The sequence below is a fragment of the Ursus arctos genome, unplaced genomic scaffold, assembly GCF_023065955.2.
Source record: "Ursus arctos isolate Adak ecotype North America unplaced genomic scaffold, UrsArc2.0 scaffold_26, whole genome shotgun sequence".
In the NCBI taxonomy this organism is placed as follows: domain Eukaryota; kingdom Metazoa; phylum Chordata; class Mammalia; order Carnivora; family Ursidae; genus Ursus; species Ursus arctos.
The window spans coordinates 41,398,560-41,426,557 of record NW_026622941.1 but is presented as its reverse complement, the minus strand read 5'-3'; the positions used below and the strand labels follow the sequence as shown (position 1 = coordinate 41,426,557).

The window sequence follows — 27,998 nt, the reverse complement described above, 5'->3', positions numbered from 1 at the left end:
TCCTCGGGGGCCTCCAGAAAACCACAGGCCGCCGGGCCAGGCGCCCGGAGCCGGCAGGATGGCGGAGGGCAAGGCGGGAGGCGCGGCCGGCCTGTTCGCCAAGCAGGTGCAGAAGAAGTTCAGCAGGGCCCAGGAGAAGGTAGGTGGCCGGGCCGCACCACCCGCCCGTCCCGCCGGCCCGACGCGGACAGAGGGGCGTGCAGGGTGCCCGGGGGGCCTGGGCCGAACTGAGGGGTCCCCCGCTTCCCCGGCAGACGGGAGTGGGACTGGGTTTCCCTTAAAACGGAAAGATTTGAGAGCACGGAGGAAATCACCCGATCTTCGGCAAGGATAGAGACGCAGAGGAGACAACAGTCTCCCTCTGGAACCCTAAACAAGGCTCAGGCCGACCCAGAAAAGGTGGGAGTTTTTGTCCTAGCAGCCCAGCGAGGACGGTACTTTACAGATGATGAAATTGAAGGTTCGAAGGAGATACTCTGCGCAGAGTCATAAGGCAGCCGTGACCAGCTGTGCTGCCCGCGAGGACCACCTGGTCCACAAGCACAGAGTAATTCTGCAGGGCTCCCTCTGTACCCACCCCTGCCTGGTCTCTGTGCCTTGTTGAAGCTGATGTAAGCAGTAGCCCGTATCTGCCTTCTGTGCGGTCTCTTTGGTGTTGGAAAGTACCGGCCCAGGGTGATGAAGGAGCCTCTCTTTCTAGATTGTGTCCTTGGTTTAGCTCTGGGTGGCCCTACTCCAGCACTGGCATTTAGGTAGGCTGTCCCCCCGGAACACCTCTCTACACATTTTAATGACATTCTTGTTTCTACCTGTCCAGAGTATGTCCTTCCCTGCTAACCTGAACCTCTCTGCTCTCTACCTATCAACCCTGGTAGATGAATCTCCTCTTTCTGTCTTGAGGAAGCCAGGGTCATGTGAAAGAGTGGAGGAAAAGGAAAGATTCTGTGTGGCTGGACTTCATTACTTCACCTTACTCTAACTTCACCTTGATCGTGGTTTCAGCATCTTGAAAGGAGGTCTAGTTACAAATCTGATAGCGATCAGAGCCTGTGGGTAGGTCTAGTTAGAAGGGGTGTGGAGGAACAGAAGGCACCCGCTGCACTATGGGTTGGAAATACAAAGAAAACCCAGAAGACCAAAAACTCATGGATGAGAATTATTTTGAAAAGACACAGCAATTGGGGGCGCCTGGGTGGCGCAGTCATTAAGTGTCTGCCTTTGGCTCAGGGCGTGATCCCAGCGTTCTGGGATCGAGCCCCACATCGGGCTCCTCCGCTGGGAGCCTGCTTCTTCCTCTCCCACTCCCCCTGCTTGTGTTCCCTCTCTTGCTGGCTGTCTCTGTCGAATAAATAAAATCTTTAAAAAAAAAAAAAAAAAGACACAGCAATTGATTTTACCTCACTCTTTCACCATCTGTCCTCATCCAGCCTATCATCAACGCTACGCCCTTGGCGTGGGATTCCTTTCCTTTTCTAAACATGGACTCCAAAGCCTTAGATAAATAATGTCTCTGCTCTGGGCTTCAGATTCTGCACCTGTAAAATGAGAGCGTCGATGTTCAGTGATTTGGAAATTCAACGTGGTAAGGATAGCAAAGCGAGAGAAGGGGCGAGGGTGCCTTAAACCTCGGAGGCAAATACTTCCCAAAGGGAGAACCAGCCACCCAGGTACACCCTGGTCTGAACCCCGAGAAGAACAGAGAGAGGAGCCACCTCCCATCTGCCTTAGGGAACTCGCAGGTTAAGGCTGAAAACAGGAAGATGCTGTGAACCCAGACATAAACACAAGGGCAGGCAGACACTGAACTCGGAGCAGTACCTCTGGGCCCTAGAGGTCGTGGATGCTGCTTGGATAGAGCGGGGAAAATGGCCTGGAATGCAGGGAGGGGCCAGTCCTTGAGTCTTGGGAGGTTTCTGAAGGCAAGCAAAAGAGAGGAAAAGCTCGGGTCAAAAGAAAGGAGTCCCTGGAACACTTTATAGTTTACTGTAAGCTGTTGGCTGTAACCTTCTGACTAGTATGAGGTAACTCGGCTATCAAATAGATGGCTCAGATATCGAGCACCTACGATTGACAAGGCACAGGAAATTAAGGAAGACACGATCTCTCTCTTTATGGAGCCAACACTCATGACACGATCTCACTTCATCTTTGCAACACTTGGAGGATGTTATTAACATCCCAATTTTAGAATGAAGAAATGAGACTCAAAAGAGATTGGCAAGTGGCAGAACTGTCACTGAAGGCCAGGTGGCCCGCCTTGGATCCCAACCTCAGGCTGCGCTCTTGACAAAGCTCCTGATGAACCATTCTCACATCTGGGTCTGCCCACTTCCTGCGGATCTCTCAGGAGCAAAACCAGGAGTAGAAACACCTTCTGCTCAGGCCTCCTCCTCTGAAGTGCTAGGAGTGAAGGCCCAGGGACTGTTACACACAGTGGAGATGAAGTGTTCTTCTTGTTTTATTTTCCAGTTTCCACCCAGACTCAACATAAGACTGAATTGTGTTTTTACAGCAAGATACTTCTTCGCATTTCAGATGAATGCTTTCACCATCTGTTTGTGATTTCTCTGTGGCAAACCTCTCCGTTCTCCCCGGAGAAGGGGCATTGTTTACCACTTCTTTGTTGGTCTTTTCCTCTACTGACTTTTACTCAACTTGTCTCCCAGAGGGTTCTGTCAACAATACTTACAGAAAAATTCCTTTGTCCAGGATCCTGGCCTGGACCCAGGAAGGAGTTTAAAGATGAGTAAGAGGCACTCTCGAACCTGCCAGAAGCTTACAGTCTAGTTTAAAAAAAAAAAAAAGGGTGCAATGAGTCACCTGAGAGATCTGCACTCTGTGGGAATTCAGAGGCGAGAACGACGGAGGAGAATCGAAGGAGGTTTTGTGGTAGAGGGCGGAATTTAAGCTGGGAATTACGGCTGATTAGTAGTTCCTCAGGCGAGCGGTGGGGGAGCATTCCAGCTGAGGAATGCCAGCATGAGCGCGGCCTGGAGTGTGGAAACCGTTTTAGGCAGAACAGTGAGAAATGCAGCTGAGCTGGAGTACAGGGAGTGGTGGCAGAAAAGGCTGGAAAGTATTTTACGGCCATGTTAAGGAAGAGCCTACTTTAGCATATATCCTGAAAATGAGGATTTCTCACATAAACTACAGTACTGTTATCACACCTAAGAAAAAATTTGTAACAAAATTCCATAGTATCTTACCCGGGGCCTCTATTCAAATTATTCCAACTGAGAGAGTTAACTAAAATATAATAAGCGATTATGGGGGAGGGTCCTGGTAAAGAACTATAGCCACCGAACATATCTGCAATGATTTTTTTTTTTTAAGCTTTATCCTCATACCCCAATCTACGTAGACGTTAAAATAGGTCAAGAACCCGGGAATATTCTTTACCTTTTTCACCAAGCGTTAACATTTTGCCACATTCACTTTGTCTCGTGTTCCTGTTCTTTCTGTCTAAATGTCTCTGCCCCCCCCCCCGGGGGCTAAATTCTTAGTGTAGCACGTTAGGGACTCTCCTTGGGTGGGCTTTCATTGGGAAGTGGCCCAAAGGTGGAATTTATTCGGTCTTTCAGATCTTTGTTGAGCACCTGTGCGTTCTCTTCCGTCAGGGAACTCTAGTTCTAGCGGAAGAACGTCAGTAGCATAGTTCACGTGCCCTGATAGACCCAGCCCTGTTGCTAATGGCAACAAGCGACTTTGGGCCTGGGGCACTGGGTTATGCTTTCAGGGTGATCACACTCCTTTTTTCAGTTTCAGAGTTAAAGGTGGGAGTGTTCAGCACACGCACTCCCACCCCCTTGAAGACTTTTTGCCTCGAACCTTGTGGGGGCTGGGGAGATGGGGTATGCCACATTAACTCTAGACTGAGCTGACCATCCTTTCAGCCCCCTCCACCTAAGAAGAACCATGCCCCGGGCAAAGGAAGGGAGGAGTAGCAGGAAGGAAGTGAGAGCAGTACTTACCACTTAGACAAGGTGGTTTTGCAACTTTCTGGTAGAGGATGGTGTTTTGTTGGCGGGGGAGGGAGGGGAGGGTCAGGGAAGCCGGCAGACTCTGCGTACCCAGGGTCAGGTGTTCGGTGAGATGAAGTCAGAGACACAGACGTCTGGCTAAACTGAGAAGGAAACAGACAGGTACTCCTAGGGAAGGGGGTGGAACTGCACAGAACAATGGTGGATTTGTGTTAAGCGCTCCCTGCAGGGCCGCCCTGGGAAAGCATTTACAGGTATAATGTCGTTGAATTCTCCCAACAGCTCCAGGAGGTGCTGTTATCTTAGTGGGGGAAGGGGAGTTTTGTAAAGGAGACTCAAGAGACGCATAGGCTTATTTGCCCAAAGGCTTATACCGTAAGTGTAAAGGCCAAGGCAGGGCCTGTATCTGTTTGACTCTGGAGCCTTAGATCATAACCGCTCCAGAGAGAGCTCCAGAAGTCTGAGATGCTAACCCCGGGATTAAGAATGGGGACACATGGGTCCGAGGCTGTGCATAGAGCCTTCCTCACTCCCGAGACCCTGACACTTTTGCGTATGATTCACAGCCCTTCACGGTGAGACTGCCATCTCCGCTTCTAGCCCCCTTACCCACCACGCCCCATGACACACCCTAAAGCAGCCACACTGAGCCATCTCATGGAGCTGTGTGAGGATCGGTACTTACTTTCCTGACTTTGTCTTCTTTCCACTCTCCCCCCTTATACTCTATTCCAGTCTAGCAAAATCTTCGTTTTTTAAGATTTTATTTATTTATTTGAGAGAGACAGAGCATGAGCGGGGGGAGGGGCAGAGGGAGAAGAGCAGACTCTGCTTAGCAGGGAGTCCAAGGCAGGGCTTAATTCCAGGAGGGTGGGATCGTGACCTGAGCCAAAGGCAGACACTTAACCAGCTGAAGTACCCAGATGCCCTGTAGTTTAGCAAAATCTTCATTTAAGGCCCCCCCAGTTGATCCTCTCCTATATCAGGCCCACTCTCCTTCCTGTTAGAAGTATTAAGTATCTCTTTGCTGGATACTGAGAAATCTAGATGAGTAAGGCAAGTACCCGCTTCTCAAGGTGCCCACAGTTTAGAAGGAGACATAATTAGATAAATACAAATAATAAAACAGTAATAGAAGTGTCTGCAAGGTGCAGAAGGTGCAAGCGCTTAGGAGGGAGTGATTAACTCAAGTAACAGGATGAAGGAGAATGTGGTTAAGTGTCATAAAGGATGTGGAATATGAATTGGTTTTTTTTTTAATTTTTTTAAGTTTATTTACTTAAGTAATCTCTACAGCCAACCTGGGACTCAAACTCGCAACCCTGAGATCAAGAGTCTCCTGCTCTTCTTCTTCTTTTTTTTTTTTTAAGATTTTATTTATTTATTTATTAGAGATAGAAACAGCCAGTGAGAGAGGGAACACAAGCAGGGGGAGTGGGAGAGGAAGAAGCAGGCTCATAGCAGAGGAGCCTGATGTGGGGCTCGATCACATAACGCCGGGATCACGCCCTGAGCCGAAGGCAGATGCTTAACCGCTGTGCCACCCAGGCGCCCCGAGTCTCCTGCTCTTCTGACTGAGCCAGCCAGGTGCCCCTAAATTGGGGCATTGTTTTTTAGATAGTTGCCTGAGAGACAAGGAGGGGAAGAACATTCCAGAAAGAGGGCACAGCATCTACAACGAGCCACAGGACGGCTTAGTCAGGAAACTAAACAAGTGTTAGGGAAGGAGACCTGCAGGAAGGAGGAATAATGGGGGGTGAGCTTGCTGCGGCGTCGGATCGTGGAGACCCGTCTGCATACTAGAATTTGAACTACAGCAGATAGACACGTATGGGCATTTACTACAAATCCATTGAGCAGACGAGTGGAGAATCATTAGAAGGTTTTAAGCAGCAGCATGATAGGCCTGTTGAAGCAGGCCAGGCGAGAAACAGGGAGTGCTGAGAACAAAGCCATGATGGAGAGACTCGAAGACGTGGGGTGGTTTCCAGAGATGGGCACAGTGAGGAATTCCATGAAGGAGGTGAGAGAGAAGTAGTTGAGGGCAGCCCTGAGATCCTTACTTGGACCTGGGGGAGTGTTAGTGGTGCCTCCTTTCAAAATGGGGGCTACAGGCAGTAGAGCCAGGGCTTGCTTGCTTGTTTATAGGTGAGTGTCCCCTGTAAGAACAGGCACTGTATCTTTTTCATTTCCCTCCCCTTTGCTTTAGCACTGAGACCAGTGTGGTGGCTGGCTCTCAGGTCCCCAGGGGAGAGGAGACAGACACAGAGAGCATTCATTTTGAGCTGAGTGTTAAATGCCTTCTATCTGCTCCTCACAGTTTTCCACAAGGGGCCTCCCAAGAAAAGAGTCTCCTGCCTGCCTTTCTCACCTCATCTATCTAGAGGAATCTGTGGCTGTGGCTGGAAGAGTGTCTCTCAAGTGAAAAGTCTTCAAGGCTCATGTTTTACCTTTAAAAGCAACGTACCTTTTACATTCTTCTTATTAATCCTTGTTTTAATATAATACCCCCCCCAAAAAAACCCCACTGTAAATAACAATGTCATTCCCAGCCTATATGCCGTTTATTCCAGGCTTTCTATATACCCCTTCGCACACTGCTACGTACCCACAGGACTATCCCAATTTGAGAAGAACCCCAAAATGTGATCTTTTTTGCAGCAATGTGCTATATTTTAAATTCCACTGGGCTGATAGAAACACAGACCCCTTCAACTGCATCTGAGACTCAGAAGCCAGGGTCCCATGAGGCCAACGGGTGAGAGAGACTTGACTATAACCTTGTGGCCCTTTCCAACTCACATTCCCAGGTACTGCAGAAGTTGGGGAAAACTGTGGAAACCAAAGATGAACGGTTTGAACAAAATGCCAACAACTTCTACCATCAACAGGTAATCCGGAGGGTAGGGAAGGGAGGCTTGGAGGAAGCAGGAAGGGAGGGCTGACTGGCAGGAGAACAGCAGGCTCTGAGAACCAAAAGGCATCCCTCCTAAGCCATCTTCCCCCCTGGGGAGAGGGCCACAGGGTGACCTGCTGCTTACAGAGAAACTTCCATTTCCCGTTCCTGCTGCCCTGGGTTTTGGGGGACAGACAAGTGCTCTTCTTTTCTCTTAGTGGTTCCCCCAGCTACAGTGGCATCACCAGGTCCTTAGACAAAGTTGTAGCGAGCCCCCGCTCCCTCTGTTTTTGGCTTATCACTTCCCCAGGGTGCCTCTTTCCCACCCTCCGGCTCTTCTCGTCAGAGTAGCACCCTATTTTCCTTGTTTCCTCTTTGTCCACTCCCTCTGCCTCCCCTGAGCCCTCGTTTCTAAATCATCCCTCCGTCTTTCACCTGTCGTTCTCCCCAGCAAACCTCCTATTCTCCCTGCGCCTTCTGTCTTCACTGGATACTACAGGTAATTTTATGTAGAAATTTCCATTAAGAAGTGGATACCGGGTTTCACCTCCCAGGGGATATTTCATTTCCTGTCTCCATGTGCGAGGCACTGTGCTGGGTACTTTCATGCACATGATCTCATTTAACTGTCGCCTCAGCCCCGGAGTTTGGAGGTTGCAATCCCCTCCTTGTCATAGAAGGGGGTTATTAACCTCCATGAATATCCCATTGTCATGCAGTTTCACCACTTAACTCCGCGGAGTCAGGTCACAGCTCAACGTTAAGGGCACAGTCGCCCACTAGACTGCTTCGCTGCAGACACCAGCCACAAGCCTGGAGCTCCCAGGCCCCCTGCACTATACCAACGCTATAGACTTGGGGGTTCCTACTAGCCACTCAGCATCCACAGTCCATGAGAACAACTCACAGAACTCAGGAAACTGCTCTATTTACAATTACTGTTTTATTACCAACGATACAAATGAGGACGAGCCAAGTGAAGAGACACATAAAGTGAGGTCTGGGAGAGCTCCAGACCAGAAGCTTCTGTGTTCCCAAGACATGTCACCTTCCCAGCACGTTGATAGAGGATTACCAACCAGGGAAGCTCACCCACATGTCAGGTGTCTAGAGTTTTTTTTAATTGTGATTTATTAACCTAGTAAATCACTGGCCACATGATTGAATTTAATCTCTAGCTCCCTTTCTCTCTGGCTCCACTGGAGGTCAGGCTGACATCACCTGTCTCAAAGGCCCACCCCTCTCATCACATGGTTCCTCTTTCCAGCCTGCCGGCCACCATCCTGAGTCATTTGTTTCGCATAGACTGACTAGGATCTGAGAGGCCCACCATGAATAACAAACACATTCCTATCACTCAGGAAATCCGAAGGAGTTAGAAGTTACTTCCCAGGAACTGGGGACAAAGGCCAGCCAACTTCTTTACTGGACAGTATCAGTAAATTGAATTATATGGAAAATAATTCTCTAAAATTCTATTAAAAGGTCATTCACTATAATCTAATTCAGCAGTTGATTGTATATTAGAATCATTTGGGAATATATATATATATATATATATATATATTTTAAGATTTTATTTATTTGAGAGAGAGAGCATGAGGTGGGGGAGAAGCAGAGGGAGGGGGAGAAGGAGGGGGAGAAGCAGCAGACTCCCTGCTGAGCAGGGAGTCTGATTTGGGGGAGGGAGGTTCGATGTGGAGCTCAGTCCTAGCAGCCTGGGATCATGACCTGAGCCAAAGGCAGACACTTAACAACTGAGCCACCCAGGCGCCGTTTGGGAAATATTTTTACATGTGAGGTCTCTGATAGTAGCGCTTGGGAATCTGTACTTTTAAACTTGTTTTAATGGAAGTTTTCAAATATATGCAAAGCTAGGAAAACTTGTATAATTAATCCACACGTACATACCCATCTCTCAGCTTTAATAATTAATCAGCTCATTTCTGTTTCCACCTACTTTCCCCCATCCTTGATTACTATGAAGCAAATTCTATGTATCACATAATTTTATCCATAAAAATTTCATTATCAATCTCTAAAAGATAAGGACTCTTTTAAAATATAACCACAAAGCCATTATCACACCTAAAAATATTTTCTGTGAGATATTTACTCATTACAACTAACCAGAAAGGACAAGGAAAACATGAATTTAAAAAATCCTGATTTGGAGGCACCTGGGTGGCTCAGTAGCACCTGTGTTCGGCTCGGGTCACTATCCCAGGGTCCTGGAATGGAGCCAAATGAGGCTCCCTTCTCAGCGGGGCGCCTGTTTCTCTCTTTCCTTCTGCCCCCCCCCATGTGTTCTCTCTCTCAAATAAACTAATAAAATCTGTTTTAAAAAACCTGATTTCACACCGTCCCATGCTACCACCACTGTTGTTTTATATCCTTACAATCACTCTGCTATGAATGTGTATGATCTTTAAGTAAATCCACAATAAATAAATAGGTTTACAAAAGTGAGATTATTGGGGTGCCTGGGTGGCTCAGTCGTTAAGCGTCTGCCTTCAGCTCAGGTCATGATCCCAGGTCCTGGGATCGAGCCCCGCATTGGGGTCCCTGCTCAGCAGGAAGCCTGCTTCTCCCTCTCCCCCTGCTTGTGTTCCCTCTCTTGCTGCCTCTCTCTCTGTCAAATAAATAAATAAAATCTTTAAAAAACAAAAAACAACAAAAAAAAAACCAAAAGTGAGATTATTCCATTGATACTGGTTTTATAACTTGCCCTTTTCAGTTAACAATATAATACAAATATCTTTTCTGATATTCCACTAAAATGTAAGATTAAGTGGTATCTTTAAAAAGTAGGAATAATTTCTTAATACAAAATATCCAGTCAATGTTCACACTCCCCTAACGATGTCTTTTTTTTTTTAGTTTGTTTAAATCAGCAACTTGTTGGCATGTTTAAGTCTCTTAGGTTTAAAGTTAAATCCCTTCATCTGCGGGTTTCTGATCCCTCCCTCTTTGCGGTTTGTTTGTCGGTGACACTGGGTTATTCTCTGGAAGTTTCCTGCAGCCTAAACTTGACTGAGTCCCCACAGTACAGTTTAGCATGCTCCTCTGTCTCTGGTATTTTCTGTAAATTAACAGTTAGATTTAGAGGCTTGATGAGATTCAGATTTTTGTTTTTGTTTGTTTGGGTGGCAAGAATACTTGTTATTTTTATAGGTGTGAGAGTTTTCCATCTGGAGGCACAGAATGTCTGCGCGTCTCCTTTTTTCGTGTGACATTAACAGCCTTGGTTGATCATTAACCAGGAAATCTATGTTTTATATAAAGTTTCCAGGTAATTATGATGTAGTAGCTAGTCTGAGAACAGCATTTGGCAGCCACTGATTTGGTCTAACTCTGGGCAGGGGGAGTAGGATCTGAGAAGGAGGTGATTTAATCAAGGGAGGAGCCTCAGAGTTGCAGAGCTAGGGCTCCATCTTAAACCCTGTGCTTTTCCGCCAGCACCTCACTAGGAGGCCTCCGCGGGCCTCCGCTCAGCGGCAGGGACTGTTTGCTTCTAACTGCAGCCTGAAACGAATAGGAACCAGTAAGTCGACACCCACATCGAGAGGTTTCCGACTCTAGGCCCATTCTGTACCTCGCTCTTTCCTCTTCCTCTCTGCCTTAAAGGATGGATCTACCGATGAATGGCAGGTGTGTGGGTAGAAAGGGTAGGAGATGAAGGAAAGACCGTCGAGAAGAAGAAGAGGATCACATGTTGACAGTCCCCTCAGAATTTCGCGGGTGAGCCCACCAACTGAACATCGCTTGAAGGGGAGAGGAGCTAGATTTGAGAAATGAAATGGAGGTAGCCTAGGAATAGGGGAGACTTTTCTCCCGAGAGCAGGATTTTCCTCTAGTAACTGGTGTTTGAGCATGCGTGGAAAGGTCATTTCACAAGCATGTCACGGGAGCCTGCTGCGCGCCGGGCATCTGTGCTACATTCTGGAACTTTGCTGTGACTAAGACAACACGCCTGCCCTCAGGCTGTCACGGTTTCAGGAGAAAGACAGCGACAATACAGTCCGGTCTGAGACTGGACCTGGGGTAGCTAAGACGAACAGGAGGGCAAAAGACAAGGTCAAGGAGTTTGAAAGTGAAGTATACCAGAAGGTGGACCAGTTGGCCATGTGCCCAGTGCCTTAGCACAATCAACTTGTAGGTAACTTTTCATTAATAAATAAATATCACTCCCGAACTTCCCAGCCTGAGTTCAAGGCCTTGCCACTTGCCTGGGTTCCTAATCAAATTTCCATGGGTAAGTTCTCCTTGAGGGCTCTGCTTTGCTTCCTCTTTAAACTATATGAAATAAGAAGAATTGTTACCCTCAAGCAGCATTTTAGTCTCTTGTTTCTGGTAGTGACAGCTGCTTCCAGTTCATTGCCTTTAATATCAAACCTAATGGGGCACTTGGGTGGCTCAGTAGGTTAAGCCTCTGACTCTTGATTTCGGCTCGGGTCATGGTCTCAGGGTCTTGAGATCAAGCCCCACATTGGGCTCCATGCTCAGCAGGGAGTCTGTTGGAGAGTCTCTCTCCCCCTGTGCGCGCGTACGAGCTCTCTCGCTCTCTGTCTCAAATAAAATCAAATCTAACAATTCAGCCTCTTCTCTCCCTTCTGGACCTCCATCAGATCAAGCACTTTCAGCACTTGCTCAGGATTGGTCATGCTCCTTACTGTTTTGCTGAGTGTTTGGGTTTCTCTGGGTCCATTTCTCTCCAGCAAGCGGGGAACCCCAGGACAAGGACCTCCTTAGCACATAGCTTTGTCTGCCTAGGTGCTGAGGACAAGCTTCCGGAGTGAGTGGTCCATTAACTGAGGGCTGGGGCTGTTTGTGTAAGGGATAGGAAGGGCCAACTCAGACTCTCTATGGTGCTGCCAAGAATTTGGCAAGGATTCAGAGAGCCAGAGTGATAAAATCATAAAGACTAGAAACGCTGTTACCCGACGTTTATAGAGGAGGAAAATAAAGCCAGAAAAGTGGAATAACTTGCAGATTTTTAACTCCCAGACAAGTGGGAACCTAAGAGTGTGAAAGTTGTATCTGTCGAGAAAAAAGAACGGTGCTGGGATTCTTCAGCCTGGAGACATTTCAGGCCTGGGGGACAGGGACAGACAGGCCAGCGAAGTAAAATGACACCCAGTGGTGTCCTACCACCCCACTTCCCGCTACCACCACACATGCGTGCGCACGCACACACGCACACACACACACACACACACACACACACTTCACCTTCTCAAAGGAAAGAACAAGAGCATAAAGAAAGAACTTTGACCTAAAGGTTTGATCCTAAAACACGGAAGTGGGGTTGGGCTTTTGTGAGGCGCAGTGGAAGGCAGCAGACATTCACATTTTATGGACTGGGGTATCAATAGAACGCCTGGTTTTGAACAGCCGCATACAGCCTGCATAGTCATGCGTGGTAGCCTTGATTACAGATCCGATTTTTCAGGCCATATAATATCTAATGGAATAAAAAACCAATTTTGATTTGTAGAAATTATTTGTAGAAATTATGCAAGATGGTTTAACAGCTTTTGTTACTCAGATGTGTATTTTGGAGACCAAATTTCAGGGTGAAGTAAAAAGTTGAGCCCATGTTCTTTTCTTTCAAAAAAGAACTTGAAACCCTTGTTGATTTTTATAATCCTCAAAACTTTTTCAGAGCTCTCTCGAACCTCGGCTATCACATTTTTAAAGCTCTCAAACTTAGACACACCTACCATATCCATGTTTAAAAGATTTTGTGTACATTGAACATCTTTAGATGATTTCAACTTTTTTCCCATAAATGAAAAAGCAAAGAGGAAATGAGACATCCTTCCTGGTGAATGCTGAGTGTTTCTGAATTTTGGTGACTGACTGTCTCCATCATGCTGTTGAAAGCACTTTCTCAAGGTCACCGGTGACCTCCAGTTCCCAAGTCCAGTGACTGTGACGGTTCTTCCTGCCCTCTAACCTCTCCGTAGCATCTGGTCCCTCCTTGGTCATTTCTCTGACGCTCTCCTGATCCTCTCTTGCTGTGACACCCCACACAATGTCGGTTCTTCTCCCACCTCTCTGACAGTGTCCTAAACTCCCTTGAGACCTTCCCTGGGTTTGTCTCCCTTGAGCCCTGGCATTCAGCCCCAAGGACTTTTAACCTGAGGTATGGTCAAGAGTTCGGACTGGCTTAGAAGTGAGGCAAAAAGATGGATGAAATAAATAGTCCAGTTTTCTTTGACTGAGTTGACCTAGATTTTCTCTTGCTAAATTTACATCATAATGATCTTTCCTGCAAAGATTTCTACAGATTTAAAAAAATTTTTTTGAAGATTTATTTATTTGAGGGAGAGAGTGGGGGGGGGAGGCGCAGAGGCTGAGGGGGAGAGAGAACCCCAAGCAGACTCCCCACTGAGCACGGAACCCAACGTGGGGCCAATCCCACGACCTATGGGATTACCATCTGAGCCAAAACCAAGAGTCAGACACTTAAGTGACTGAGCCACCCAGGCGCCCCCCCCAACAGAGATTAAACAATCTTTGTTAGATAGATTTTCTGATTTTCAGTTTTTCCCCATAAATTTTTTTATACCGTTGTTATGCTCAATAGCCTTTCTAATGCTGAACACAAGCAAGTAACACAGATGAACAAGTTCACAAGTGCTTTATGGTGGACCGCATCATGCATCTTAGCTTAAATCCTCCTCCTCCAGAACTGGCGTGAGGATCACTATTCTGACCCATAGGCCCTGCCCAGTAGAACACCCTTAAGTGGGCTGCCCCTTTCAGTCCAGGCCCACACTCCTGAAGTCAGGCTCCAAACGTCAGTAGTCTGGCCTCAAACTCCCTTCTCACACAACTTCTAGAAGCTGGAGTCCACGCAGAGGAAAGACACCGGAATCGGAAGGGGCTCTAAGTAACGCCGTGAGGAACAATAGAGGGAGTCGATGAAAGAGAAGACTCAGTGAGGAGTCTGTGAAAGATGTCTTGCAACATATGTGCAGGAGTTATCAGGTCTGCTCTGAGTACGGAGGACCAGCCCAAGGCCAGTGGGCCAGGGCTCTAGTAGAGCTCTTGAAAGCTGAAGCACAACCTTAGCAAGAGCTCATGAGCTTCTGGTTGCTGGAGGTATTCAGCAATGAATGAACATTTGTCAGGGTTAAAACCAACGTGGTTCATCTGTTGGCTTGAGATGCGATCTTCCAAACTTAAATAATACCTTCCTTTCCTTTTCTTCTTTCTTCTTTTTTTTTCCCCCCAGGGAGGAGATCTAATCTGTGTTTGGGAGGCCTAGCCTAAAAAAATAAGAATTCAGACACAGGAGCAAAGATAGGACTGGGTAGATGGATAGAGATAGAGATGAGGCCATCAGAGTTGGGACAGAGGGAGAATCAGTGACAAGCCATTTGGAAGAGAAATGTAAAGCACGTGACGGATGGAAGGGAAGGGCAAAGGGAGGCAAGGCAGAGAAGGACGTCGGGGGAGGAGAGGAATGGCTGTGTGGGGGTTCACAGGAGGAAGAAGGCGGAGTGTCTGCAGAAGATGGTGGCAGTTTACTCACCCAGAGAGGAAGGCGTAAGCCAGAGGCTCACAGAGAGAGTGTCACACAGGACACTTAAATTTCAGCAGAGGAACTGGGGTACAGGCTTTAGTTCACCAGAAGGGAGAACAGAGGAAAGAAGGCCTGCCAGTGCCGTGGGAACAATCTCCAAACAAAAACTACCCCCCAAAAGACAACCTACATCTTCTTGGTAAAGAGAACAGAGGCTCATTTATAACGTTTGCAGATTCCGGGATTGACTTCTGCTTTTATTAACCTCTTTTTCTACTTTGACCTTTAAAGCATCTTTCCAAATGTATCTCTTTAGTCACCAAAAGCACTTCTCCCTTTCAGGCAGAAGGCCAGAAGCTCTACAAGGACCTGAAGAACTTCCTCAGTGCAGTCAAAGGTGGGTAGCGTGTAGCACAGGAGAAGCGAGCTCCTGAGAGCTCTGAGGATGGAAAAGAAAACAACCTCTCAGGCGTTTTCACTTGCCTGCCCCTGATGCCCGGAACTTGTGGGCATCAGAAGAGCGACTTTTCCTGTCCCAGCCCCGCCCAGCTTTCCTCACGGGTCACCCGAACCTTCTGGGTGTGCTTGTCCTTCTGAAGTGGACCTGCTGCTCTGCCCGTTCACCGGTATGATTATAGCAGCCTGCTTTGGGGGAAGCTGTGTGGTAGGACCGACTTCTCTCCTTTCAGTGATGCACGAAAGCTCGAAGAGAGTGTCAGAAACCCTGCAGGAGATCTACAGCAGCGAGTGGGACGGTCACGAGGAGCTGAAGGCCATCGTAGGGGTAAGAGTGTCCCGGCGTCCAGCTCCTCAGCGCTCACTCTGCCCTCAGCTCAGCCTTCTCTTAGCTTCTCCATCCACGCAAATAGGAAAGCAAAGGAGCCAGTCCGCCTCCTTCATGTGTGTAGCCTCAGTCATGGGTGGTAGCACAAAGCCACAGCCATGAAGGTCAGACCAAGCGTTCCCTGATCTGCGGATTCCTCTGCGGTCGGCCATCTTCCCCTCTTTAAAGCCTTATGGACGTTGTGCCTACATACACCCAACTGGTTATCTTTGAGAACTAACTTCATGTAGTTTTTCCCCCCAAATTTCCCTGTCCTTCAAGCTCTAGAGTGCAAGACTGACCATCTATTCCTGCCTTGACCCCTGAATGTATGTCCAGTGTCTTATAGGGCAGTTTCTAGGGCCAGGGCTGTTTCTTCATCTGACTCTTCACCAGAACCCAACATGACATTCTCAACACAGCGCTCCAAAAAGGAAGTTTGCTGCAGGAAGAATTTGGGTTTTTCCCCGGTATGCAGTTGTTTCCGAGAAGCAGGGCCCTCACCTCTGCCCTCTGCCTCTGCCCCACAGAATAATGATCTCCTTTGGGAAGACTATGAAGAGAAATTAGCTGACCAGGCGTTGAGGACCATGGAAAACTACGTAGCCCAGTTCAGCGAGATTAAGGTAATCAGTTTACGACGCCAAGGGTGGCCCCCAGACGTTAGAGAACCTATGGGGTAAACATCCTAAGTAGAGTTCAAGCCCATGGCTAGGAATGAAATTTCGGAAAAAGGATTAAAAGTCGGGGAGGTTAGGGGAGAGGATTAGAGGTGTCAAGGGCATGTTTAGAATTAGGTTTTGGTGAACTAGATCCGAGCTGGTTTTGAATTAGATCCAGGTCAGGGCATCCCTTTTAGTGGTGGGAAAAAAAAAAAACAACAACAACAGCTGATAGGGACATCTGGGTGGCTCAGTTGGTTAAGCGTCTGCCTTCAGCTCCTGTCATGATCCCAGGGTCCTGGGATCGAGTTCCACATCAGGCTCCTTGCTTCCCGGAGAGCCTGCTTCTCTCTCTGCCTCTGCCACTCCCCCTGCTTGTGCTTTCTCTCTCTCTCTCTCTGACAAATTAATAGATAAAAATTTTTTAAAAAACAGCTGATATGTTTATTGTAGAGAAGAGGAAACTTGGAGGAGTCATAATAATTATCTTCCAATACTGGGAGGTCTGTTAGGTGAAAGAGGGACGCAGCCTGTTCTAAACGGCCTCAGAAAGCAGAGTTAGAATTCATGTATTCATTCAACTCAGATTTATGAAACGTCTACTCCGTCAGGCACTGCGCTGCTTGTAGATTAATAGGGAGAAATTAGAGGGATCCTGACTTGTTTCTCGTAGAGCTTTCCAACACTGACATATACTGTGAAGTTGGGAGTTGAGTTCATCTTCAAGCAGAAGTTGAACTACTTATTTTGAATATTACAGAGAAGCTCCATGTATTAAATAGGAAGTTGGACCAGATAATCACGAAGATCCTTGCAAAGTCTATGATTGGATTTGCAGTTGGGATGAGCCTGAGTAGACGCTCCCTCAGTGCACACAGTAATTTACTATTTTTATTATGCTTTAGGGTTTTCAAAGCACTTTGTAGTCAGCGTTTGATCTTTAAAATAACACCGTAGAGCAGATGAGGCTGCTGAGGTTCCAGAAGAGATGTGCCTCACCCTCCGTCACGAGGCCAATAAGTGGCAGCCTTGGGAGTAAGACCCCAAACTTCTGACTTGAATTCAGCTGGATCCTCAAGGCCATTTCTCCTGGAGGCTGAACCCGTTTTTAGGGGGTTCATAGGAAATATTAATACTTAGTGCAGGCTTCTCCGTGCTCTGTAGGATTTCCCTTTCTCTCTCTCTCCCCTACGCTCTAACGAGAATTCCCGTTCTATCCAAATAGTGAGGGAAGTCCCATGGGCACAAAGCTGTTAGAAAGTGAAATTTGGTAATAGGACGCAATAATCGTGCTACTCTGTTATCTTCCTCCTGGCCCCTGAAAAGTGAATATCAAGGCCCTCTCTCCTGACTCTGGGTTAGGAAAGAATTGCCAAGCGGGGTCGGAAACTTGTGGACTATGACAGTGCCCGACACCACCTGGAGGCCGTGCAGAATGCCAAGAAGAAAGATGAGGCCAAGACTGCCAAGGTAAGAAAAAAAAAAAAGCCTGGTGAAACCTTCCTGCCCTCCGTCCCCCCATAACGGTGGCAGGTGGCTGGGCCAAGCCGGGTGTAGGAAACGATAAATTCAGCATCCAGCGTCCTGAAGGAAATCCTGTTTCCCCTGACACCGGTGCTCGAAGGATAGTCAGAGACGCAAGGCTGGGGAGGGCGTGGGTCTGGGAAGGGAGAGGCATGCATGGTTCCAGGGAAGCCTAGTCCCTGAAAGAATGCGGGGAATAAAGGAGGCAGTCTGGAGCCTTCGATTCGGGATTGAGGGAAGCGATCCTGTCTCTCTTACCCCCCAGGCAGAGGAAGAGTTCAACAGAGCCCAGAGTGTGTTTGAAGACCTGAACCAGGAACTACTGGAGGAGCTGCCCGTTCTTTATCACAGGTAATGATTGACAGGCAGGAGAGGCCTGGATTCCGGGGCCACTGGAGGCCCCGGCGACCTGGCAACCCAGGCGTGTCACCTCGTGAAAAGAGCTCTGTTCGAAGAGTGGGATGTCGCCTCAGCCCTGCTACTGACCTGCTGGGTGATAATAGGCAAACTGCCTTATTGCCCCAGACCCTGGTTTCTTCATCTGCAATACCGAGATAGCCGAGCTTGCCCTGCCGGCTTTTCCGGTTTAAAGGCAAGATGCTTCTTGGATAGGAGAGATCTTGGCAAGTAAACTACTGTCATCATGGGAACTAGGAATGTCTGGTTTCATGCTTAAGTGTGTATTGTTTTAAACTAGCTTGGTTCGTGAACATCCAGACCTCGAAGATAAACCATGGGATGATTATTTCTATTAATGATGTCTTTGCTTCACAGAAGGTAAACGTGTTTTAGGTGTATCTGCATCGAAATTCTATTTGTATCCGGTTTTCATTGACAAGATATGCTGCAATGCAGTTGTAGTCAGTATTTTATATTGCTACTTAAATTTAGTCTATGTATGATGGAGCCTTTTTAATAACTACTTGTATCCTGAAACACTAATTATGTGATTCCTAATCTAAATAGCATTGAAATTGAATACAGTTTCTTTAAATATAAACTTCCCCAATTCATTTATAGTAGAATTCCATTAATGTGCGTACAGCTCCATAGCAGTCCAAGTATTGCATAGTAAGAAAGAATAATTATTTGTTATGATAATTATAATTGTATGACCATATATTTATAGCACACTTTAAAAAACCTTCAGAATACTTGCATTCCTATCACTGTAATACCCAACGAGCCTGAATCAAGAGAGCTTCATGCAACTCGAGGTCTCTTATACTTTGGTGTCAGACGGGGCTGATAAGGGTCTCCGTTGACCTTCCCACCCTTCCGAGAGTCAAGTGTGCTACTGGCCTGGCTCTGCTGAATCCAGATCCCAGAACATCCCGAGTCTAGGGTGTGGGGTGCTTTTCTCTGGGGAGTCTTGGTGTTGGCTGGCGTTGGCTTAAGCTCCTACCTTGTATTGCAAAGGTTTCCTTTACCGACCCTTACCTGTATGTGGGGTTTTTTGTTTTTGTTTTGTTGTTGTTGTTTTTTGCCTCCTGATAGTCGTATTGGCTGTTACGTGACCATCTTCCAAAACATTTCCAATCTGAGGGATGTCTTCTACAGGGAGATGAGCAAGGTGAGAAATCTCTGGCCCACGTAGACTCCTAGGTGGGTTTTTCTAGGAAATATGAAAGTAGCCCTAATTTACATCATCGCCTTGAATATTGATATTGGCACCACAGGTTTTTACTTTTCTCTCGTGATAAAAAATAGCACTTCGTTGACTGTGTTGAACTGCGGTAAAGCACATGTGTACCTATCAGAGGGTCCACCCGATCGCCATTAACCACTGAATAATGGCGTCCAGACTTGAGCTTCAGATAAACAAAGGAGGTTAGGCCTGTGGAAGGAATAGCTGGAATGGGGAACCAAGCTGTGAAATCTTTATCTTTCGTTGCTAGGGAGCAAAAAGGGCCGTGTTTAAACACAGGTCAGTCTCTCAGGTATTTGGGCGTGAATAGGGAAGGCCAGTCCTGTTCGGTGACAGGAAGCCCCAGAACACCACCTCCTGGGGCCTTTTCTAGTCCTGGGATTCCAAGACTCTGCTGTTCCAACATTAATTAAATTCGTGCACACATTTACACATTTCTCTCCATAGTCGCTTTAGCTAAATTATGGTTTGCCTCGTTAGTATTAAAATGGATTTTCCTTCCCTGGATTACCTGAGAGAAGCTGGAACCTCAACTCAAACATGAAACATCAAGGACCCAGCCTTGAGAGAGCCTCCAGTCTGAGGGAAGAGGCAGAAATTAAGACACAGACAGTTGAGGAAGAAGGGGCGGCAGGACAGGACCCTGAACACTAGTGCAAAAGAGACGAGGGGGAATTTTATAGTTCAGGGTGGGGAGGTTTTATTTGGGGAACCGTCTGAAAGGGAGGAGACGAGGGCTATGCCCGTCTCCGGTTCCCATTGGCTAGCAACCCATCTCTCTTGCTGGCTGTAGCTGAACCACAGTCTCTACGAGGTGATGAGCAAACTGGAGAAGCAACATTCCAACAAAGTCTTTGTGGTGAAGGGAGTATCAAGGTGAGCAACTCCGGAGACTCTCTGCTCCTTCGCTTGTCCTGCGAACGTATGCCTCACCCTCATTTCCATCCCCGATCTGGCCTTCCCTGCGTGTTCACGTGCATGAAATTGTTTGTTATCTGCATTATGCCGTATATAAATGCTTTTTCCTTGTATGAAATATTTCCGCTATCACTAAAGGTATAAAGAATAATACACTAAATGAGAAGAGTACAGTAAAGTAGCCATATAGCTACCAAATTTAAGAGCTCAGCTATTCTGTGTACTAGTGAAGTGCCCAGTGTCCCCCTCCCCACTCATCCTGCCCCTCAGCAAAGGTAAGCACTGTCTTGAATTTAGTATTTACTTTTTCCATGTTTTTCTTTCTTACTTTTCTTATACACATATATACACACACAGAAAATATTGTTCTGCGTGTTTTTAAACTTCATAAAATGGAATTCTACTGCACGTGTACTTTGGCAACTCCTTTTGTTCTCTTTGTACTGTTGGCGAGCTTCATTCATCCTGTTGCTACACGCGGTCAGTCTTCCCTTTCCCCAACTGTTATGGATGCTGTTGCGTAGCTAGTCTGCAATTTATTTATCTGTCCTCCTGCTAATAGACATTGGGTTGTTTTCCAGGTTCTTGTTATTACCAATAATGTTGCAGTGGACACATTGTCCACTGCTCCTGTGACCATTAGCAAGAGCGTCTTAGGGTGCGTAGTGGGCGTGGAGTTGCTGAATCAGGGTCTCTGCCTCTCGGCCTCCTCAGCCCTGGCCTAGTCAAATGGCTCTCCTAAGTGACCGGTCCAATTCGCAGCCCGCCAGCCGTACATAAAGCCCCCGCTGCACCGTATTCTTGCTACACGTGACTGACTGCCAGACTTACTAATTTTTCCAAACTGACAGGTGTGAAGTGGGATTCTTTGCAATTGTAATTCATATCTCCACAGTTGCTTGAACATCTTTGCATGTTATTGGCCATTTAAGGTTCCTTTCTGTGACTTTCCTCTTTATCCTTGTTTTCACATTTTTCATTTTGATTGTTTACCTTTTTTTATTTTTTTTGGTAAGATTTTATTTTCTTACTTATTTGTCAGAGAGAGAGAGAGTGAGCACGATCAGGGGGAGCAGCAGAGGGAGAGAGAGAAGCAGACTCCCCGCTGAGCAGGGAGCCTGATGTGGGGCTCAGTCCCAGGACCCTGGGATCATGACCTGAATGGAAGGCAGATGCTTAACCGACTGAGCCACCCAGGTGTCCCTAGATGTTTACCTTTTTAAAAAAATTGATTTGTAGAAGGTATTTTTGTGTGTGTTTTTCGGGATATTACTCTTTTAATGATGTGCACGGCAAATATCCTGTTACGGTTTACTTTTCCTGTGTGTGTGTTTGCATACATTCTTTATGCTGATAAACATAACCAATTCAGTGGTCCTTTAGAATGTGGTCACTTTCTCGTTCTGAAGCCTTTGTTCGGGAAGATTTAAGCTCCTTCTATGTACAAGGTTTTATGCTGAGAGTTAGGGATCCGAAGACAGAGGAGACGTGTCGTTTGGGTGATTTACCGAAAGTTGGAAGGACAGAAAGTATGTACCTAAGGAGACAAGGAACGATATAAGCCTGCCCATACTAAGTACCTAATGAGACCAGTAGGAATTCCAGAGAGGTAAGTACTTGCCATTGTATGGATGGGCAGGGGAGACTTTAAAAGGAGGTGGTGAAACTGATCTTGGGACTTGCAGGAAGAATCGGGCTCACGTTTGTTATTTGTACTATTCATCTAGCAATTTGTTACAGACCATTAAAAATAATTACTTAAGGGTCAATGTAGATTTCCTAGATGAATTCCATTTTGCTCCAAAAATTCTGTTTCTCCTTTTCCCAGCATGGAAAGCCAGAGTTCTTTCTCATTGTCCATTCATCTGAAACCCACTCTCACTTAAACCAGGATGTCCCAGGACCTTGTAGGGAAATCTGTTTTTTTCTTGCTATGTCCTGGACCTTCTAAACCTGCTGACCCCGAGAATGCTAGTGCTGGAAAGAACCTTTGTCACTCAACTTATCTCACATCAGAAATGCCCACAAGGCAGGAACTAAGTTTCTCTCTCTTCCTCTCCCTATCTCCCATCCTTGTGCCCACATAATTGTACCTGTCGAGTAAATATTTGTGCGTTGCTTAATCAGCCTGTGGACAGTACGTAGGAGGAGGTGAGTAGGAGACAAGCTGATGTTGGCTGTAGAAGCACCCAGTGGGGTACCCAGCATACTCGCTAAATGTTCTAGTCAGTTTCGTTATTCGTGGCACTTGCGTTCTATAAAGTCACAGGGAGCACTGGATTAGTGAATACCGAACCATTGCTGCTAAGGGGAACACAGAGTTCGGTTCCTGTGAGCCCCTGCTCCCAACATTTTCGTCAGCCAGTCAATACGTAACCTTGTCTCATGTGTGTTTCTGTTTAAAGGCACCTTATTCAACACATATTGCTGGGGTGCCTGCGTGGCTCAGTTGGTTATGTCTGACTCTTGATCTCGGTTCAGGTCATGATCTCAGGGTTGTAGGATCTGGCCCTGAGTCGGGCTTCACATTCAGCATAGAGTCTGCTTGAGACTCTCCCTCTCCCTCTGCTTCTCCCCTCCCCCCCATTTGTGCTTGCTCTCTAAATAAATAAATAAATAATGCATATTGTTGATTCCTTCATATTGAACTCCTAGCCAGCAGCACCAGTGCTCACGCTGGAGTGAAGCTTCTCTAACGTGTTTTTTCGCTGTAAGGCACATCACAGTCTTCTGGCTCTAAGCACTTTAGTGCCATAGTTGGAGGCCATTTTAAACAGTAAAATCAACAAAAAGCACAACAATCTGAACAACATGGCAAAAAGGACACATTTGCAGTGTAAGAGTTGAAACAAGGCAGAGGACTGCCTTCTTAGACCTCACCTGGGAAGGTGCTCGCCAGGAGCTCGTTTTTCAAAGCTCACATATGTCCGTGGCTGGCTGCGAAAGTATCATGAGTATTAATTTTGCAGTTGCAAATCCATTGAGTGAATTTGTAAATACAGAATCCTCAAGGATTGACTGTATATCACCCACGGAATCTTTTCCACGGAGAAAATATTTTGTCAGTGTGTTGCTGTGTTTCTTTCTAGTCTTGTTTTCTTTATACATTTTTACATCCTTGAGATCGTGATATGGATAACATAGCCTCTTTTTCGCTTTGTGAAGCATTATGGCAACGTATACAGACGTTCCCATATTTTACATTGCTGTATTCTGTTTTATTCTTATGCGCGTGCGTCATTATTTCTTTGGGGGTGTCTGGGCTGCTTCCAGGTTTTCTTCTGAATCTGAATGCTTTTACTTTCGCAGCAGCAGCCGACGCTCCTTAGTCATCTCTTCCCCAGTCCGCACGTCCGCCGTCTCGAGCCCCCTGACCTCACCTACCAGTCCCTCTGCGCTTTCTTTGAAGAATGAGAGGGACTCCACCTCAGCAAGTGAAGAAGAGCTGGCATCTGATGTGGCCCAGGGAGAAGAGGATTCTGAGACTAAAGAGCCCTTCAAAGACAAGGAAATAGAGGAGGAAGAGTCTGAAGCAAGCTTGTCTGAGGAGGAAGAGCCTCTCTCAACTTGCAATGGCCCCGCCCAGGCCCAGCCCTCTCCCGCCAAGGAGGGCAGCAAGCCCCAGGAGGAAGTTGTCCCGTGCTCACCACCTCCATCACCAGGCAGTGCCCTTATCCCTTCAGAGCAGCCCTCATCCCTCCCAGAAGTAGTCCTCCGGACCCGCACCTCAAGTGAAGGATCTGAACAAGCAAAGAAGAAAGCTTCTATCCAGAGGACCTCAGCACCTCCGAATAGGCCTCCTCCACCCAGAGCCACTCCCAGCCCCAGGCTGTCCTCAGGGAACATACCCTCCAGCCCTCTAGCCACTGAGCAGGGTTCACCTCCCAGCCCCAGGGCCTTCTTGGGGGCTGGGACTCCAAGTCCTAGGGCCTCCTTAGAGGTGTCTCCTGACCCACAGCCACCAGAGAAGCCAGTAAGAACTCCTGAGGCCAGAGAAAAGGAAAACATCAACAATCTGAACCCAGAAGAACTTTGTACTTCCCCTACCCTGATGATGTCTGAGGTGAGATTGGATCTGGTTGTCTTTTTTTTTTTTTTTTTAAGATTTTATTTATTTGAGAGAGAGGAAGTGCACGAGAGGGGGGAGGGTCAGAGGGAGAAGCAGACTCCCCACTGAGCGGGGAGCTTGATGCAGGGCTTGGTCCTGGGACCCTGGGATCATGACCCGAACAGAAGGCAGACACTTAACTGACTGAGCCACCCAGGTGCCCCCAGGTTGAGTCTTTATTCCCTTTTATAACCTCCATATAGATCATCTTTACTATAGTCAGCTGGCCCCAATTGATAAGATCTTATGTCATTAGATTACAGTTTTAAGGATCTTCTTGGACACGTTTTTTGGTTCTGGGGATTGTTTCACATATTCATGACCTGTACTCTTAGGGTAGTTGACTTCTGCAAAGGATTGTCTCTAATATTATTATTATTATTATTATGAGCAGATTCTTGCTAATTTCTTTCTTTTGCTCCAAGTTCTGGGAGTTCCCAATATAAAGAATCTACAACTGGCATCCTGAGCTTTACCTTCTTTAGGGGCATGGGGAGGAGGGTCTCATTTCAGTTTGTCCTACTTATGACTATGGTCAGCAAAATGGCATTTACGAATTTCCGAGGTCTATCTTCTTTGATGAGAGAGGCGTAGAAGAAGGAACTCACCGGGGAAAGTAGAGCAAAAGGGACGGTCTTTTGAAAGGTGAGGATATGGATGAGAGAAGGATTGTGTTAAAATAGTGGCGGAGATCCCGTGGAGAGCAACCAGTTCCATGAAGGATCTGGAAATCAAGTCATATTCTATTCAAATTATATGGAAAGGCTTATCATATAGGAGAGAGGTTGGACTTGTTTTATGAGATTCCTGAGGGCAGAACTATGTGTAAAGTTTTTTTTTCAAGTACATTTTGGATCAGTATAAGAGGAACTTTCAGCAGTTAGCTCTGTTAAAAAATGATACGGAAAACCAATTTGAAATATAGGGGAAAGGGGGCACAGGGACTTCGAAAAACAAAAATAGAATAGGCCACCTTGAGAAATAGCCCTCCTTCCTTGCTGTTAAAAGCTGAGGATATATGATCACCTGTCAGGTGCATTGTAGAGAAGATTATGTGAGACATCTAACTAGAGATGGCACCAACATTCATTCATTCATTCATTCATTCATTCATTCATTCATTCCCTAATTATTTACTGAGCCCCTGCTATGTGCCAGGCACTTTTCTAGGAGGTGGGATATTACAGTAAACAAAACCAAAAATTCTCTGCCTTCCTGCATCTTACATTCTGGTGGGTGGGGGATGGGAGGAAAAAGGGAGATACGCAAGAAACAATAAATAAGTAAAATGACAATTTAGTGATGATAGAGGTAGAAAAATTAATAGGGGAAGGTACAGGGAGTGAAGGCTAAATTGCAGTTTTAAACAGAGTGGTCAGAGGAGACATTTGGGCAAAGAAGGAGGCCAGGCCATGAGCCATGCAGATATCCGGGAGTCTGAGACTTCTGGCGCCCCCCAGTTCACACCACCCTGGGACTGCCCGTGCCTCACTGAAGGCTGACCGGGCTATGTTGAGAGCTTCCCGTTCTCTGGACACGGGTCCCATGCCGCTACCGTGGGTACCGGCTAGCACAGACTAAGTGTCCCGGGGTGGCATCCAGGGTGTGGAGGTGTGGGACTCTCTCCTACGTTGTCCACTTTGATCCACAGGTATTTTCAGAGTCTGACACGGCAAAGAAGATCGAGGACAAGGAAGAGAACAATCAGCTCACCGCTGCGGACTCCCCTGAGGTAGTGACATCTAAGTCGTCGGTGCTATTATGCTCAGGCTTGATTCACCCGAGGTGCGGGACGTCCCAACGGAGCAAGAGATGAAACTTTCTCCCTTCGTTGGCTCCTAGGCTGAGGAAGCTCTACTGATGGGGGGAGATGTGCAGGGCGTGTAGACAGTGAATAAGCCGCAGGAGAAATGTGCGGTTTTGAGTAGGTAAAGTGTAGCCACTTTTCACTTCCCTGCACTAAAAAAAGAAATTCAACAGCGTGGAAAATTCAAAATTAATTTAAATTGGACTTCGTCATGTATTATATGATTTTAGTATGTGGGGTCCTCAAGAGTGAATAAAACAGGTTTGCCTCTTGGACGTTCTCTTATTGTAGGGAGATGACGGGGGCCAAGATACTGTCTATTTTTGAGGAACAGGCTGGTAACGCTGTCCTTGGGAAAGAGATACAGGGCACAACCTCCTTCCCCCTGAAGATACCTCCTTCTGTTGGAGATTTATAGTGTTCTCTACTCTCAGCCTCTCCTCTGGGATTGCTTGGTCATCAGCTAAGGAGGCATATTTTTCCTGTGGAATTAAGCAGCTAGCGCTTAGATCCTAGCCTGTCAGAGTCCTCAACCTCCTGAGCCTGTGTCCTCCGAGATCTGTTCACTTCCCTTACAGAGGCGCCATAAGTCATGGTTTCCCTCAAGCAGGATTACGGATAGATCACATATAAAAACGGGTAAATAAACCGCGAGCAAATCTGTTCTTGCTCAGCGTTTGAATCACCTGAGAGAGAACAAAGGTTCTCTGAAAGAACAGTGACTTTCTGGGAGGTGGTATTACCTTTGGGACCGTTCAGAGCCTGGAATTGGAGGAGGGAATAAGGAAAATTCCTTAAAGGCTAAAGCACTCTGAGTGCCAAGGTCTTCTTCCCCTGGCTTAGCTTTCCACACCTCGGGTTCCCATCTCAGAACCGAGAACTTTTCCCAAAGAAACCGTCGTACCGCTTGCCTTTCCTAACCACCACGGCTTAGGATCACGTGAGTGTGAGAGCTGCGGTGCGTTCCCAGGGAGGGTCAGTCTAAAAGTGGTAGGTAGTGGTTTTAAGGCCTATATTTATACCCTCATGGACTCCCACGTAGATTTATATACAGATGCGTGTCACACAGATCACACGGTGTCTGATCATGGAAACAATGGGAGTCCTAAGACCTGGTTCCCGCTCCCCGGAGGTCATTTGACCCTTTGAATCTCGATCTCTTGATCCGTGACAGAGAGTGACAGTAAAGCCTTCCCTGATGCTCTCAGGCCATAGGAAAACGACATTGTAGGTCTGCCCTTTGTATTGTCTAGGACCCTCGTAAAGTGTAGGGCGCAGAAGACCCTTCTAAGGGTTGAGCCACCTCTCACTGGCAGCACTCTTCTTTTTGTAGAGCCAAGATCTTCAGCTTCATGTCTCTGCAGTTCCAGAAGAGAGCAATGTCATGGCAGCTGCGCCTCAAGAAGAGGTAAGGAGGCCAGATTACACAGAGAACGGGGCGAGTGGTAGGACTGGGCATTGGGGGTGGACGGAGGTTTGGCTACAGGCTGGAAACCTCACCATGGGCTACCAGGGGAACCCGGCTGCGAACAACATCCTCAGGGCAAAGTCAAGCAGGCGGGAGCCAGAGGAACCAAGAGTAACCTGGGACTTTGTGGTTTCTGTGCCCATTTCCCAACATTTGGCCTTGAACCTCTTGACCTCTCACCATAGCCTTGTCTCCTAAATATTTTTTTTAAGTTTTTATTTATTTATTTGACAGAGAGAGAGCACAAGCAGGGGGAGAGACAGGGAGAGGGAGAAACAGACTCCCCAGGGAGCAGGGAGCCTCACGCGGGGGCTTGATCCCAGGACCCCAGATCACGACCTGAGCCGAAGGCAGACGCTTAACTGACTGAGTCACCCAGGCGCCCCCTAAATATTTTTATCTGAACTTACTGCAAAAAGGAGTTAAGTGGGGCGCCTGGGTGACTCAGTTAAGCGTCAGACTCTTGATTTCAGCTCAGGTCATGATCTCAGGTTCATGAGATCCAGTCCCACATCAGGCTTCTCGCTGGGCATGGAACCTGTTTAAGATTCTCTCTCTCCCTGCCCCTCCCCTCCCCCACTTGTGTGCACGCATGTGCTCTCTCCCCCCACCCCAAAAAAGGAGTTAAGA

At 47.1% G+C, this 27,998-nt stretch overlaps 1 protein-coding gene across 5 annotated transcripts in view; it reads left to right on the top strand.

Annotated features, from left to right (window-relative positions):
- Positions 1-10: 10 nt before the first annotated feature.
- The window catches only part of BIN2 (bridging integrator 2), a 28,975-nt gene continuing 987 nt past the window's right edge, over positions 11-27,998 (top strand). Inside the window, exons 1-12 of one of the 5 annotated variants that reach the window (XM_026501848.4) lie at positions 11-139; positions 6,791-6,871; positions 14,753-14,807; positions 15,100-15,194; positions 15,764-15,859; positions 17,258-17,365; positions 17,685-17,770; positions 18,917-18,992; positions 19,861-19,943; positions 23,298-24,048; positions 25,745-25,825; positions 27,234-27,308. In XM_026501848.4, coding sequence (XP_026357633.2) covers positions 59-139; positions 6,791-6,871; positions 14,753-14,807; positions 15,100-15,194; positions 15,764-15,859; positions 17,258-17,365; positions 17,685-17,770; positions 18,917-18,992; positions 19,861-19,943; positions 23,298-24,048; positions 25,745-25,825; positions 27,234-27,308 — 1,668 coding nt within the window. In that variant the 5' untranslated portion in view covers positions 11-58. The other 4 variants (XM_026501847.4, XM_057319006.1, XM_044385461.3 and 1 more) reach the window with 4 other exon arrangements.